The sequence below is a fragment of the Diadema antillarum genome, unplaced genomic scaffold (genome assembly GCF_040938485.1).
Source record: "Diadema antillarum isolate AM-2024a unplaced genomic scaffold, OU_Dant_1.0 seq00001849_RagTag, whole genome shotgun sequence".
Taxonomy (NCBI): Eukaryota; Metazoa; Echinodermata; class Echinoidea; order Diadematoida; family Diadematidae; genus Diadema; species Diadema antillarum.
In genome coordinates this window covers 63,225-78,354 of record NW_027272521.1, presented here as the reverse complement: position 1 = coordinate 78,354, position 15,130 = coordinate 63,225, and the positions used below count along the sequence as shown (strand labels likewise).

Here is a 15,130-nt window from a genome sequence, read left to right as displayed (position 1 = left end):
GTCACAAAGGTTGGGACAAACGATGCGTTGGTACGAATGTCTCTGTTCGTAAGAATTCTTGAATTCATACGGCTGCCTTACGAAGAGAGGGTTTCGTACGAAGTTACAAAAATCTTGGACAAAACCATGGACCAGGCTACGAACTTACGAAAGGTCTACCAACGGTCTATGAACGCTGGTTTCGTGTGGCCTTCGTAAGAAGATCTTATGAAATTGTCTAAAAATCGTTCGTACGGCGTTCGTAGCAGTTCTTAATGGTATTTGTGACCGTGCCATTAAGTTAATGCCCATCTCACGCACGATGCAAAGTCATTGTACGCTCTGCGACTGTGAGTGAATGACAAATGAGCTCTTATCATCTTCTTCTCCTCGCTCCTCTCCATTGCATCTCCCCAGGGTACCTGCCGGTTGACCCCGAGATCGTCGAGAGCCGCATCACCCACCTGGAGGAGCGCTACCAAGAGCTCCAGGAGCTGGCCCGCCTCCGCCGCAACCGGCTGGACGAGTCGCTGCGCCTCTGGCAGTTCTTCTGGGACCTGGCGGACGACGAGAACTCCATCAAGGAGAAGCAGCAGATCGTGTCCTCCACCGACATCGGACACGACCTCACCACCGTCAAACTACTACTCAACAAGCACAAGGTACATGACTAGATCATGCCACTGGAGAAGATGAACATGATGTGGAGTAGATGTACTCCCTTGTTAAGATGTTGTTCAGTCAGTTGTGTAGAGTCATTGACATTGGCAAAGTTGGGGGAATCGTAGTAATGTAGTATTATTGTTGTCATGTAGTAATGTAGTGATGGTTTATTAAAACTTCAGTTGCATCCAGAAAGCTGAATTGCAGAATTTTTGTACATTTTCATCGGGTAATAACATAAATAAATTAATGTGATCATTTTACTGGTTTGTATTAGATTGTCTTACTAGAGAAATGACTTGTGAGTGAAAGTACATGTTTGTTACAATCATGTATTTAGCGTAAGATGACAGTGGAGTTAGTTTGCATTTGAACGCCATGGCAGTTACGGAAAAGAGACCACAAGATTACTTCAAATTCAAAATATGGGAACATCATATGTTGGGGTAATCTATGGCTATTTGTAGAAGAGATTTAGCACAGTAATTTATCAAGTAATATGTCTTCATAGAAAGCACTCATTTCTACCCAGTAGTAGCACATTCTACAGGAAACTTCATCTGCACTATGAACAGATGTCCTTGTGGTCTTGTGGTCTATAGTCATCACTACATCATCTATAAGAGGTGAACCTTGTTACTTGCAGGAAGCAATAAATGTGTTTGTTTGTCTCCAAATTTCTTCCATGACAGGCTTTGGAGGATGAGATATCGGGTCGTCATGCGCAACTGGAGAGCAACATCCGGGTGGGCGAGGACCTGATCGCGGAGGAGCACTTTGGAGCCCCCAAGATCCAGGCTCGCATCACCGAGGTCAAGGAGATGTGGCAGCGGCTGCAGGAGCTTGCTGCCCAGAGGAAGGCTCGTCTTCTGGAGGCCGTTGACCTCTACCAGGTAAGCCCCCACCCCCCTTTTTTGTCTCAGTCAAAAGTCAGGCAGATGTGGGTCATGCCATGCAATGTCCAAGTTACGGTCATGCTTTGTTCTAGAGCAGATACGAAATGATCATTCATACTGGTGCCTACTTTCCTGTATTCAGGTTGTTGAAAGACTGTTGCATCACTGAAATTCGTTTCATGACTATTTTTGAATGCATAGATGATATGAGGTATGTAGAAGAAGCAAAAATTATGTTGCCAAGAAACACATTCTATTTTTGGGATGTTTTGCTGAAGGAGCATGGGATTTTCTGACTCCAAAGTGTGATTGTACGCGCCCATTTTTCGCTGTCTTTATGCAATCGCAAATGCATACGTTTTGTCCAGCTTTGCAAGCCATTGGGCGAGGATGTAATTAGCCAACATTAGATGGAACAAAGAAATTGTACCAGCATGGAGAGATGGATTCAGACTACATCAGAGAGGCCATGCTGAGTAGAATTTGATTCTTCTTGATCTATGATTCGTGATATTGTGTAGTCCAGAATAGATATTTATATCTCTGAAAAAAAAAATTCAGCCACACAAAAAGCTGCCACATTGCGATGCCAGGAGCTGAAAATCAATGGGTAATTGATACTTGCAGAGGTGACCTTTCGTGAATATATTGGCCTACTCCCTGTTGTGTTCCTGGATTGTAGCGGCAGTCAGAAATCCATTCCATTGAAAGTCCTTTGCTCTGAATGTCTGAGGGAGATTTTGAGGTAGATAAGCAGCTGCTTAGCCTTATTGACCGCATTCTCTTCCTCGCCTGGAATGAGTCAAGCAAACATTTGTTGAGATCAACTATAGATGCCTCTGTGGGGAAGAAGTTGCAGTGGTCATTCTCTGCGATGTCAGTGGATGGCTAAAGGTGTTTCGGGTCACTGTCCTGTTGTATGGAATGGGAAATCACATCGCAGACGCTACATGTAATTAATTGTATCCCCGGCTGGCCGTTCGGGGCTTTAGCTGCAGCTGATCAGTTAGCCATCGGTGCCAGAAAAGAAATTAGTTTCTGCCTGTATGTGTTTCCACTAGACATCCCAGAAGGCTGGCCATAGCAATTGTTCTGATGAGTCACATATGTCATTCTGATAGAGTCTTGTCCAGTGGCTCGAGAATGAGAGTGTGTCAGTGGCATAAAAAATTGTGTTTCTTCCATTTTCATTTAAAATCCTCTCGTGTCAACAATAATTTTTATTGTAAAAACCATAAATAAGTATGGCATGGTTAAAATATTTCTCAGAGTATTATGGTTCGTAAGGGCAGGAGTGTATTACGGCAAATTTGTCCATTGCTAAGTGAGACCTATTACGTTTCAAGACCAGAGATTCAAAATGCAAACAGTTCTGTGAGTTTGAAAGCACACCGAGTGGCAGAGAACTGAATGTCAAAATACAGAAAATGTGTTACGTGAAGTATAGTTCTGGCATCTTCTATTCTGCCTTCCTATACTACTTTTAACATTGCAAACTAAATGTCCTATTACACACATCAGGTCATTTGCTCTGGTAGACTTTTTGATTTATTCTGTGCTTCATATTGATTTTCAGTCCTTCGTGGAATCGAGTGGTAGTTTTATTTAAGGCATTACATGCACCTTGAGATAAAAAGGACTTCTTACTGGGATCAATTTTCATGCAATCTTGTCACTCTTCCCTACCCCCTGACAGTTCTTTGCCGATGCCGACGACGTCGACACATGGATGTTGGACACTCTCCGTTTGGTATCCAGCGAAGACGTTGGGCGTGACGAAGCTAGCGCTGAATCCCTGCTCAAGAAACACAAGGTAGAGATTTACGCTTCGTGGCTTTTGCTCTTCACAATCTCTTTCCTCTGTATTCCCATATTCTCTATTCACCTCATTCTTCCTTTTCTTTCACTTTTTGTTTTATCCTCTCGCTTCTTTCTGTTCCCTTCTTTTTCTCGCTGTCTCTCTATCTATCCATCTTCCCTATCTATCGATCTACCCTATCTATCCACCTGTCTATCAATTTATCTCTCATTGTTTTTGAATGAATCCAATTCAATCTATTTATATTTCTTTCATCCTTCTTCTCATGCTTCCTGCAACTTCCACAATCTTGTTTCTGTAGTCATTCCTAACTCTGTAGCAGTTGCTTGTTCAAATGTATCTGAATGAAATTTTGCAGTCATGGTTGAGAATCTTGAATGCAATGTCAAATAACATCTCATTAAAGTAAATTGGTGGCTGCTTGCCCAAGACCCCTGTTCATGTTTCTGTTTTCATGGAGGAACATTTATGAAGAATGTTAACAGAAAAAAAAAATGCCCAAGATTACAACCAGCAAATAGATAGATGTAAATACTGAACTAGATAACACTAATCCTGATCAGTTTAAAACTTACACAGTTGTCTTGTCTCAGATGTGAGATCTTTTAGCAGAAATGTCTGCAATGGAGATGGGGAACATTCTATCTGGACCATCGCACTTTTTTTTTTTAACAAGTTGCATGACCTTACAGTCCTTGTTTTATGAACTTTTTACATGAGAGTGTTACACCAGCATTGTTTTTGTTCAGATTAACATATCTGTTGATTGCTATCTGTTTTTGTTTTGTTTGTTGTTTTTTAAACTTTGGGTATGGTTGGAACTGGAACTGTTTTATGAAGAGTATTGGCATGGAATGTAGAGTCACACTACTTTGAACTCCATGCCTGCTGATGTGTGATGTCACAGTGTGAAAATGTCTTTTCCTCACCCAACTTCTTTCATTTCAACCTGTCACGATTATTTTGTAGAATATTGGCGGAAAGAATGTGAGTTTCAGTTCTGTGTCATTTTTGCATAATCAGAATTAACTTTTGAAGTAACTCTGTATCAAGTTGGTGTGCATGGATTGGCTAGCATTTAACATAATTTGTATCATCTTGGGAAATCCATAGAGATATTGATGAATGGGTTTGGTAGAATCTATAGACTCGTATAGGATGACATCAAATCAAGAATAAAAGTTGCAGAAGCTTTGAAATGTGTGACCAACAGGCATGATGGATTTTTAAAAAGAATCACATGTAGTAATCATGGAATGCTTTGATGTTTGTGCTTTTGTTACTTTAGATTAACAGCTTACTTTTGCTGTGATTTTATGAATGATCAGTTTGGTCACATGTTGTAGTTGTTCAGCACGAACTATGAACCTAAACAACACACTGGACTAGTCAGGATATTAACAATCAGTACTTGGATAATGATTTGACATCGGCCAAAGTAATCATAAATGTAATGGATGGCACTGCTAGCCTGGTGCTGCAGTGGCCTGAATGCAGTCATGGGAATCAAGAGCAAATCTGCGCGCATACATTAACATGAGTCAGACTGATGATTTGCTGGCCACCGATTGCTCCGTGATCTGGACTGGGGAACGAGAGCGAGATGTCAATAGGGGCTCATTAATCCCAGCTCCTGCCAGCTATATTTGTGAGGATCACGTGCTGCCCCCCCCCCCCCCCCCCCCCCTTCAAGAGCACCTCTGACTCATCAGTCATGGCTGGTCGAGTCGGGTTCTGCTTGAGCTCCTTCCTCTCAGAAGCATGTCTGCTTCTTTTCCCCAGTTATTACATCTTGCTCGCCAGTGTAACACTGTCGATTGTCATTATCACTTCCTCCTTGAATAATTATCTTCCCCATAACATTACCGTAAAGAGACAAGCCCTTCATAGGCTGTTGAGAGTAATGTCTAAATTTAATTTGTTTCATTAGGGAGCTTGTTCTACAATTGTAGTTTGTGCCATTTAGTGACAGTTGGCAGACATGTGTAAGTGATTAAAGTTTTCCCTGCTAAGTAAGAAAAATTTATTTAGCTTTAACAAAAAAAGGCAGTTGCTGTGAAATCTTGCAGTGAAATGGCTTTTGCAGTCTTGACTTCAACAAGTTGTAGGAAGACCACTTCAATAGCTTTGTGTGTGCCCGAGTGCAGCATGCAAAGTGAAAATAGGAGTGGACAGGCCTATGCTTGGTCAGAGAAAGTGATGCTCAATCACAAGTTGTTGTCAACAGTAGTATTAAGTTCTCTTTCTTGTATAGTCAGGCCACTTATAACGGTAGTATCTGTCTGTAATTTTCACAAGCACAGCACACTCACCATGGGTTTAACTCTTGCAAATTTGTGTTACCTCTTAAACCTATTTTTACACACGCAGACACATATGACACACCACCTGAGGTTTTGGCGGGCTGTGATAATATCATCACAAAGTATTTGTTTTGCACATGCACGTTTTACCTGGGCACAGGGATGGGATTACTACACATTTGGTCTTTCCTTATTACAACACTTTTAACAGGTATATTTATTTCCCCCAGGTTTCGGTATGTATTTGATTAGTCAGTAACAAATGGGTATAGTTTAGGAACAGTTTCATTTCAAAGAAAATATAACTGCTTGTATTCCATTCATTACAAGAGTTGCCATCTAACTCATGGCAAACGAAAATAGTGGGGGAAAAGATCTCAATTGTTTGCTGAAGACCCTGTAAAATGAAAAGCACCAGTAACGATAGTGTATGTGAGACTAGTCCAATCAGTGTTAAATTCTCATTTAGAACAGTACTTTTGTCGAAAATGATGGGTCTAGGGCAATTACCCCCTGGGCAATTACCCCGGGCCCTTCCCCTTCCCCTAACCCTAATCCTAATCCTGAACCGAATCCTAACCCTATTCCAAACTCTATACCCTAAACCAAACCCTAACCCTAATCTTTAGTCTAACCTTATCACTAACCAGTATCTAACCGGGGGGAGGGGGGAGGGTGTAATTGCCCTGATACAAAAATAGTAAGGGTTTGTCATTTAAAATGTATAAATTATGTGTAGTTTCTCAAAAAAAAAAATGGTCTCCAAGTAAGTGTATACCTGTTATGTATCTGTTAATGCTTCAGTTCACTACAATGTCCTATAAAACATATCATGTAATGGAAATGTTTCTGTTGAATTTGCAGACCCCACGTTCATTGTAAGCTAGTTGACCGATATGTAGTGACACAAGTCATACTAAGTACATAATGCACATAATGTGAGCCAGTCTACTGCATGACTGCAATGTATATACTCAGTGTAATGTGCGAACAAAGTGACAGCAGCTGTACTCGTGTGGAGAGTTTTCCATATATGGGGAGTGTTTCCGGCTTCTGAAAGTATTGCAGTGTTAGTAGCAGCAGGGGATGCTCTCATGCCATAGCAGCTGCATGTTGCATCACTGTAGATTATATGAGAGACATCATGGATGATGTCTGGAATTCAAAGATGGCCTCTGGTAATCTCCCTCCTTATAACATCTACCTTTCCTCCTGTCTCGCCCCTTCGCAGGACGTCACGGAAGAGCTGCAAAACTATGCCAATATCATCGAGGGCCTGCACAAACAGGCTTCCGAACTCGGAGAGCAGGTGAGAGCATTGGAAAGGAGCTTGATGTACAACATGCTTCTTGAGACATTCTATGACAAGTGTTCTTAAAGGGACTTTGTAGGTGTAGACACATGATTGGTAACTGTAGTTTGACAACCATGGTTCAACTCTCTGATTCTGACATTAGGTGGGGGGAAAAAAAAAAGCAGCAAGTATACTTGTGCTTGTGAATGATAGTGATGGACTCTTCTATGAGCATATGTCTTCGGCACAAGGCATCTCTTTTGAGCAAATACATCAAGAAGATCCATTATGTGGGACCATTCTTTCACTAAATTGGTCACCATTAGAATATGGCAGATGCCTTTACAACGTATATAGAAAAAACTTGTTGAAGCATTATTATGTCCTGTTTCTAGGGGGAGGATAAAAAAAAATCATAAGGACACTTGGAGGGGACCACTAATACTGCCAAAGAGATTTTATGTGCTCATATGGGGTATATCTTGCTCCTTTCAGGACCGGGACTCGAACGAGGTCCAGGCACGGCTGGGGACCATCGACCGACGCTACAAGGAGCTGCTGGAGCTGGCCAAGCTTCGCAAGCAGCGCCTGCTTGATGCCCTCTCCCTCTACAAACTCTTCAACGAGGCTGACGCCGTGGAGGCCTGGATCGACGAGAAGGTGAGGCTTTCAAGGTCGTATATATCCCTTTTGCAAACATCACGAAATTTTGCATATTTAAGATCGTCCTGTAATACACTTCAGAGCTGTAAAAAAAGAAAGAAAGAAAAAACTAACCCCATGTCATTCAAAAATATGCTCCCCTTTTATACCGAGAATAACAGTTGTAATTTTTTTGGATCCTACCTAATAAATCAACTAGAAATCTATGGTATTTGTTCCCCTTCTATAAAGAAGTTTCAAGTTTTGTTATTCTTAGGAGAGTTCTGAATTCCCTCCCTCTACAATATACCAGATTATTATCAGGGGAGGAAGCAAGGAATTTTGCATGCTTTTATTTTTACGCCAGTTGTATGAAACATGTGAAAATTTCCACTTTCACAGTATTTTAGCTGTAGCATCACTGTTCTCTGACAGACATTCTTTCATATCAAATCTTGACCGATTTGTCTGTCCATTTGCAGGAGCACACACTCAATGCCCTCATTCCAGCCGAAGACCTGGAGTCCAACGAGGTCATCCTGGCCCGCTTTGACCGCCTGGAGAAGGAAGTGGAGGTCAACGCCTCCAAGGTGGCAGTGGTCAACCAGCTGGCCAGGCAGCTCCTGGCCGTGGAGCACCCCAACTCGACAGAGATTACCACCAAGCAGAATCACCTCAACTCCAGGTGAGATTTTGGAGAGAGACACACTTAGTCATGCTATCATTATTTTGAGAGAAATGCAGTGATTAAGGATGTTTCGCATATCATATATTTGGGAAAAGCAATTCAGCGTGGATAGAAACCAAACTGTAGTGTTAATGAAGCTGACCTCTTGTAGAGTTATTCATGTGCAGCTACCCGGTTATATTATCATTGCCATTTACCGTTTATAGATGCTGACGACACATGAGTTGTGAGAGACGCTCTTGAACTTTTCTGTCTTGTCTTATACATTGCCCTTTGTTTTTACTTCTATGTGCTATATTGAGCAGCGTGAGATACTTGGTAGAAAGAAAAAAAGGGGGGGAATTGTTTCTATCCTTTCAACCATTAGTAGATAGCTGTACCCATATTTCTGTATGCCATATTCTGTCTGTTTGTATATGATTCTTTGAGGAGGCAAGCAGTAAACTCTTTGTATTACAAACCATAATTGTTGACTTCTTGTTATGTTTCTGCTAAGAAAATGTTTTCAATTTTTATGTTTTGTTCGTGTAAAGGCTTCAATCTCTTTCTTGGTAGCATGATATATTCGCATACATGACAGTGTAAGTTAACTCCATTCCATCATGCATTCCTCTCAATCCCGCCAGATGGGCCGACCTACGCGCTCTGCTGGAGGAGAAGCGGGACGCCGTCATGGCGGTCACCGAGGTGCAGACCTACCACATCGAGTGCCAGGAGACCACCCAGTGGATCCGGGACAAGGCGCGGCTGGTGCAAGCCACCGAGGAGCTGGGCAACGACCTGGGTGGCATCATGGTGCTGCAGCGCCGACTCAAGGGCATGGAGAGCGACCTCGCCGCCATCGAGGCCAAGGTACATCATCTAAAAAGAGGCAGCCATGCATACTGTAAAACCAGCAACATTTGCAGCATGAAACTTGGGCATGTTGGAGCCAGTGGTTTTTTCATGGCATGAAAACTTTTGTGAATCGCCACTGGCATTCAGTGCAGTGGGTAGACAAACACTTACGTGCATTTCACTTTTGTAAATGTTAGCTCCTCGTAAAATTCATGAAAGTTTTGAAAAATTCTTGTGTAAAGTAACGTATGTTAGGTTGTGAGATATAACTGAGGTTGTTCTGGAAGTCTTGTGGGAGTATTTTGGGTATAGGGTAATGAAGAATCAGCTGTTGGGCTTAGAAAGGGATCAATATTCATGACTGTACATGCTCAGACACTGCACCCGTATGTTAATTCATTCTTTTTCCCTGTGAATTTGATATCCATGTGAGGTTGCATACATTACTCCTTTACATGGCTCCTCTCCTCACTCTGTACCATGAGCAGCAAAATGCTTTGTTCAATATTTATTTTGTTTTAATGTACTTCAGTAGTTATATGCGCAATACAAGTCTTCATGCCTACTTCCGCTTTGTGTATTTGTCTTGTAGCTTGAGGCCCTTGACAAGGAGGCTGAGAAGCTCTCCCAGGAACATCCGGAGGATGCAGAAGTCATCAAGAAGCGCTACCAGGAGATCATGGAAGTCTGGCTGGAGCTCAAGGAGCTGGTAAGATAAACATGGCATCCCCTCTCCTCAAAGAATTATTTTTTCATCACATTGAATGTTGTAAACATTGTCTGTATTATGTAGGATGCATTATAATGATAAGGTGATGTAAATCACAGCAGAATGCTGACTAGATATAAAGAGAGAATGAAAAATTATAACTGCATGGCAAAGTCTAAATTCATCCTGTAAAAATGACCGTCATATTTAGTAAAAGGGAGATGATGTATGCCACTCACTGAAGAGGTCTGTCATTTTTAAAGGAAAATAGCATACTCTTTTCTTATATAATTGTTTGATATATATTTGATGCGAGGATAGTTTGTTTACCTTTATGCCTCATTCAAGTCATCACAATTGTAATGGTAGAGTATTTTTAGAAATTGCTTAATCACAGAAAGTAGATTTGTCATGCAAAACCCTATAGTGATTATGTTATGAAGAGTTTGATTGAAATCAAATGTTAAAGATTTAATTCCTGCACGGAAATAATAATTGCTGTCCATCTGTTACGCCACTCTCCAGCTCAAGTCCCGCGAGGCTGCCCTGAGCGAGGCCGGCGACCTCCACCAGTTCCTGCGCGACCTGGACGACTTCCAGGCTTGGCTGTCGAAGACGATGACCACCGTGGCCTCGGAGGAGACCCCCGAGTCCCTGGCAGAGGCCGAAAAGTTCCTGAACCGACACGCCGCCATCAAGGATGAGATCGACGGCTACGAGGAGAAGTACGCCAAGATGAAGGAGAACGGCGAGCGCATCACTGAGGGACAGACCGACACCCAGTACATGTTTCTCAAACAAGTAAGATGCTCTCACTCTCTACTGGAATGTTACTCATTAAAATACAACAATGCCATGCCACTTGGAAGTTAAAGAAGATGGAGCAATTTTTTTTTTTTTTCATGGCATAACAAATTTGTTTGTTTGTTCGTTTGTTTTTGAAGCAGAGTTAATTTTTTCCTTCAGTATTTACTGATGTTCATATTCTTTCTTTTATTGATTTAATTATAATAATGTGGTACTGATGTTCTATTTATAATTTATTGACAGTCAAGAAATCCTGTATGTACAGTGTAGTAATAAGCTGACACTGGTATGGTGATTGCTATACTCGACATGTCTGAGACAACTTCCAAGAATGAATCAAATTTTGGATGTGTGAAACAAATCATAAACCACATGTACATAACATGTCTACTACCACAACTCGAAAATGCAAACCTGAAAAGTATCTAATTATATGGGATCCAAGCTGTACAAGTACGAGTGCTGCAGTTTCAAGGTAGTTTGAAAGGAGGAAGCCAAAGTAACTGATAATGTTCAGAGGTACGTTAGGGATGGCAGTTGTATCACAGAGCATGCAGGCATGCCATGTTGGCCATCTATCAGCCAGTCTGTGGCTTATTCAGACCAACCTCAATGATTTCTGACCAATTTTTTTTTTTTTTTTTTCACCCCCAGCGCCTGCAGGCACTCAACGATGGCTGGCTGGAGCTGCACCAGATGTGGGACAACCGCCAGCTGCTCCTCTCCCAGGCACTCAACTACCAGATGTTCCAGCGGGATGCCCGCCAGGCTGACAGCATCCTCAACCAGCAGGAGAACTTCCTCGCCAAAGTGGAGCAACCGGTGAGTGTTGAGCCCAACCTCCATCACATTTCGTCGTCGAGGGGGGCGGGGAGGGGGAGGGGAGGGGAAGGGGAGAGGAAGGGGATCCCAGCCCATCTCAGAAAATTGTTTTTGCAAATCAGATTTGAAGTTGCAGCGATTTGCAGCAACCAGGAGAGCACCTCATGAACACGCAATGGATTGGTTAAAGCATCATAGCTATTGCTATGGTAACTGCAATGATTGCAAACTGCGGGATTATTGTAAAATGCTTTGGTGGAACATGTCAGAAATTTTTACTTCAGGCGCTTCAAAGGAAATAAAAGCAATGTCTGTCGGCCAATATCTGTCCAGCAACAGACCATAGGCGTGTTATATCTTGCCAGTCGTACGTTGACAGTTGTGGTTTAAGATCATTAAGGGTATACCCCTTCTGGCACAGCACTGGCCTCAATAAACAGTTAGATTTTTTCAGTATCATGCAATTATATCTCTTTGACACTGGGGCACTACGCACGAATGCAATATTGAGTGCATGGGTAAAGCTGTTGTGATCATTCTTTATTTGTCAGGGGTTGTAATGTGAAAGCACCATGAACATTTCTCATGTAAGGAATCACTTTGGACCAAGAAAAGAATACTAACTCATGAAAAAGTGATGTCTGCACACTTTGATTTTAATTTGACCTTAGAGCAAAAAAAAAAAGAAAAAAGAGAGAGAGAGAAAATGGTCGAAAATTGTTGTGTAAATTGTATGGGCTATATATTCTTCAGTTCTTCCTCTAATAGTGGAAACTTATCGAGCCCTCTTTGTTTTGTTTTGCCTGCCTTTTCCATAGAACTCCCTTGAGGCCTGTGATGAAGCCATCAAGAAGTATGAGCACTTCATTGAACAGATGGCAACCAACGACGACAAGATCAACACCGTTCTGTCCTTCGCTAACCGTCTGTGTGACGAAAACCACTACGCTGCGGACAAGATCAGCAAGAAGGCAGAGAACATTGACGAGAGGTGAGTTCAGATCACCACGCTTCCATCTGACCGGCCCTCAGTCCAGCTGATTGTTAATGCACACATCATAGGTCCTCAGATGTCAGTCATGTCTAATAGGCAAGCGGCTGAAGTAGCTATTACCTGTTTCGAGATCAGGGTACCAGGGCGTGAAGTATTATCAACGATATGGCACCTACGTTAACATGTTATCAACTAGCAAGAGAAAAAAAGTGGCCCACTTCAGGGTATCTCTCACAAAAGAAGTCATACTCTTTTTTGTCATCGGTATTACATTCTTGGTACCAAGGCATGAATGTTGGGTGTTACCGCACCATCTTGCCGTATTCACATCTTCAAGCAATAAGTTTGGCAGTGACGAATGGTAGGTTAGAATTCTGGACTTGTTTTTAGCAAATTGAGGCATGAAAGTGTCAGCACTAAACAGGACTTACAGAGACTACAGTTTTGCGTAAGAGGATGACAAGAATGAAGATTTCTGTATTTCAAACTGAAGTTGGGGGGGGGGGTGGGGTGGTAAATTGATCTGGCAGGAATCACAAATTCATCCCAAATTTGTCACAAACTGCCTATCAAATTTAGATGGATAGTCAAATATCATTTACCCTTTAATCATCATAAAAGATGCCTATTGGGTTTCAGACACCATCCGTCACCATCTTTCTCTCTCATCTGCTCCCCTTCATCCTTCCTTCCCCTCTACCCTGCCCCCTCTTGGCGGCTTGCTCTATCAGTATCCTCTGTGATAAGATCGTGTTTTTTCATGTATGTGTATTTTACTCTTTCTTTGATATCAAAACTTGTTTTTTTTTTAATGATGTAATTCTTTGTGCAATTCAGTCTTATGACTGTGAGATATGAATATCTCAATAAAATGCCATCTTTCTCTCCAAAACCCTCTCCTCTCAGGCGAAAGGCCAACCGGCAAGCAGCGGAAGCCATGCTTGAGAAGCTGAGGGACAACCGGCTCCTGCAGTCCTACCTGCAGGAGGCCGAGGAGCTCGGTCTCTGGGTGGTGGAGAAGATGGTGGTGGCCCAGGAGGAGACCTACGACGGTGCCCGCAGTCTCCACTCCAAGTGGCAGAAGCACCAGGCCTTCGAGGCCGAGCTGGCTGCCAACAAGGAGCGTCTGGACAAACTCAAAGAGGTGGGTGCCCAATGTCTCTTCTCCTTTCCCTGCGAAGGAGATCGATCATAACCTTAGTTTAGATCAAATTTGCTCCGGCTTTTACTGAGCTGCTACTCTAATTTTTCTGCTTCTGTTCAAACAAACAACATTTTAGGGTGGACTTCACATTAAGGGTCTTATTGCTGTAGGAAAGCCATGAATAATATATTTTGTTTGTTTGTTTACCCCGTTTAATTTGACAAATGCAGCATGGAGATGAACTCATCAAGGAGAAGCCGGAGACGGAGGAGGAGGTGAAGGCCAAGATCGTCGACCTGGAGCAGCAGTGGAACGAGCTGGAGAACACGACCAAGGAGAAGGGCAAGACCCTGTTTGAGGCCAACAGCCAGGCGCTATTCTCACAGGCCTGCGACGACATGGAGCAGAAGATCATCGACCTCGAGACGGAGTTGTGCCATGCGGACGCCGCCGGCGACCTTGTCACAGTCAACAACCTACTCAAGAAGCAACAGGTGCGCAGAAGTTCCCCGATGACTTCCCCCATTTTTGAATTTTTAGTCAAATTCCTCTTTGGCTTCACAAGATGATTAATTAACAAGCAAGCTGACACTCGTTAAACAAGCAGCGTTAATTGCAGAAATTGCTCCGGCCTTCTATAGGGGTATGCTATACTTTTGTTACCATACTTGACGTATAAAGATGTGGAGGATGTCATTGATGCTAGATGTTTTTGTCCAAGAAGCACTAATTTTGTTTTGTGTTTTCATCCATCAGATGTGAATTCATGCATCAAGCCTTAACGATGTGTGCAAATACCATCAATGAATTTGCTTGTGTCAGGAAAAGTTGTAAAACAAAAGGAACCATAAAATCTGTAAATGTTTGTCTTTGATGGTGGAGATACATTGTAGATGGTAATCTGTATCTTAACCCATGGAAGATTAGTCCGGAGTATACTCCAGCAGGTGTCTATGGGAAGTGTGTGTTACAGCAAAATCAGCTTGTCCTCAGCGGGTTAATCACCAAATGATGTATTATTGTATTGTTGGGAAATATTTAGAGCGATAGAGGGGGACATATTTGACACTCTTGATTCTCCGCCCCCACCCTGCCCTTCTCCCCCGATTCCCATCTCCAGGTGTACGAGCAGTTCCTGGTCATCAAGCAGGAGGAGGTGGAGCAGCTACAGTGCCAGGTGGCCACCCTGGAGAATGCCGAGCACATCGAGAAGGTCACCGCCAAGAAAGAGAACATCGCCGCGCGCTTCTCCAACCTCTCCGACCCACTCAAGAAGAGGCGTGAAGAGCTCGAGGCGCAACAGCAGGGCTACCAGGTCTTGCGCGATCTCGACGACGAGAAGGTGAGTCGCGCTGGGATGTTTGTTGCCCTCGTGTGGTGATATTTATGGGGGGTGTGAGGGAGAGATGATACTAGAAACTGATGAAGTGGTGATTTTAAGACTGTAGGACAAATTTTTCTCCAGAGATGAACAAATGAAAATTTGTGGATTAATTGGGATTTATATGAGTGAAGCCAGGGTCTTAAGAATAA

At 42.7% G+C, this 15,130-nt stretch overlaps 1 protein-coding gene across 1 annotated transcript in view; it reads left to right on the top strand.

The window, feature by feature from the left end:
* LOC139712758 (spectrin beta chain, non-erythrocytic 1-like) overlaps positions 1-15,130 on the top strand; it is a 68,686-nt gene that overhangs the window by 37,230 nt on the left and 16,326 nt on the right. Inside the window, exons 11-24 of the mRNA XM_071624552.1 lie at positions 397-641; positions 1,335-1,535; positions 3,235-3,351; positions 6,892-6,969; positions 7,450-7,614; positions 8,079-8,281; positions 8,911-9,136; positions 9,714-9,830; positions 10,356-10,631; positions 11,292-11,459; positions 12,278-12,450; positions 13,360-13,597; positions 13,828-14,091; positions 14,718-14,939. Coding sequence (XP_071480653.1) covers positions 397-641; positions 1,335-1,535; positions 3,235-3,351; positions 6,892-6,969; positions 7,450-7,614; positions 8,079-8,281; positions 8,911-9,136; positions 9,714-9,830; positions 10,356-10,631; positions 11,292-11,459; positions 12,278-12,450; positions 13,360-13,597; positions 13,828-14,091; positions 14,718-14,939 — 2,693 coding nt within the window. The remainder of the gene's footprint in view (positions 1-396; positions 642-1,334; positions 1,536-3,234; positions 3,352-6,891; positions 6,970-7,449; positions 7,615-8,078; positions 8,282-8,910; positions 9,137-9,713; positions 9,831-10,355; positions 10,632-11,291; positions 11,460-12,277; positions 12,451-13,359; positions 13,598-13,827; positions 14,092-14,717; positions 14,940-15,130) is intronic.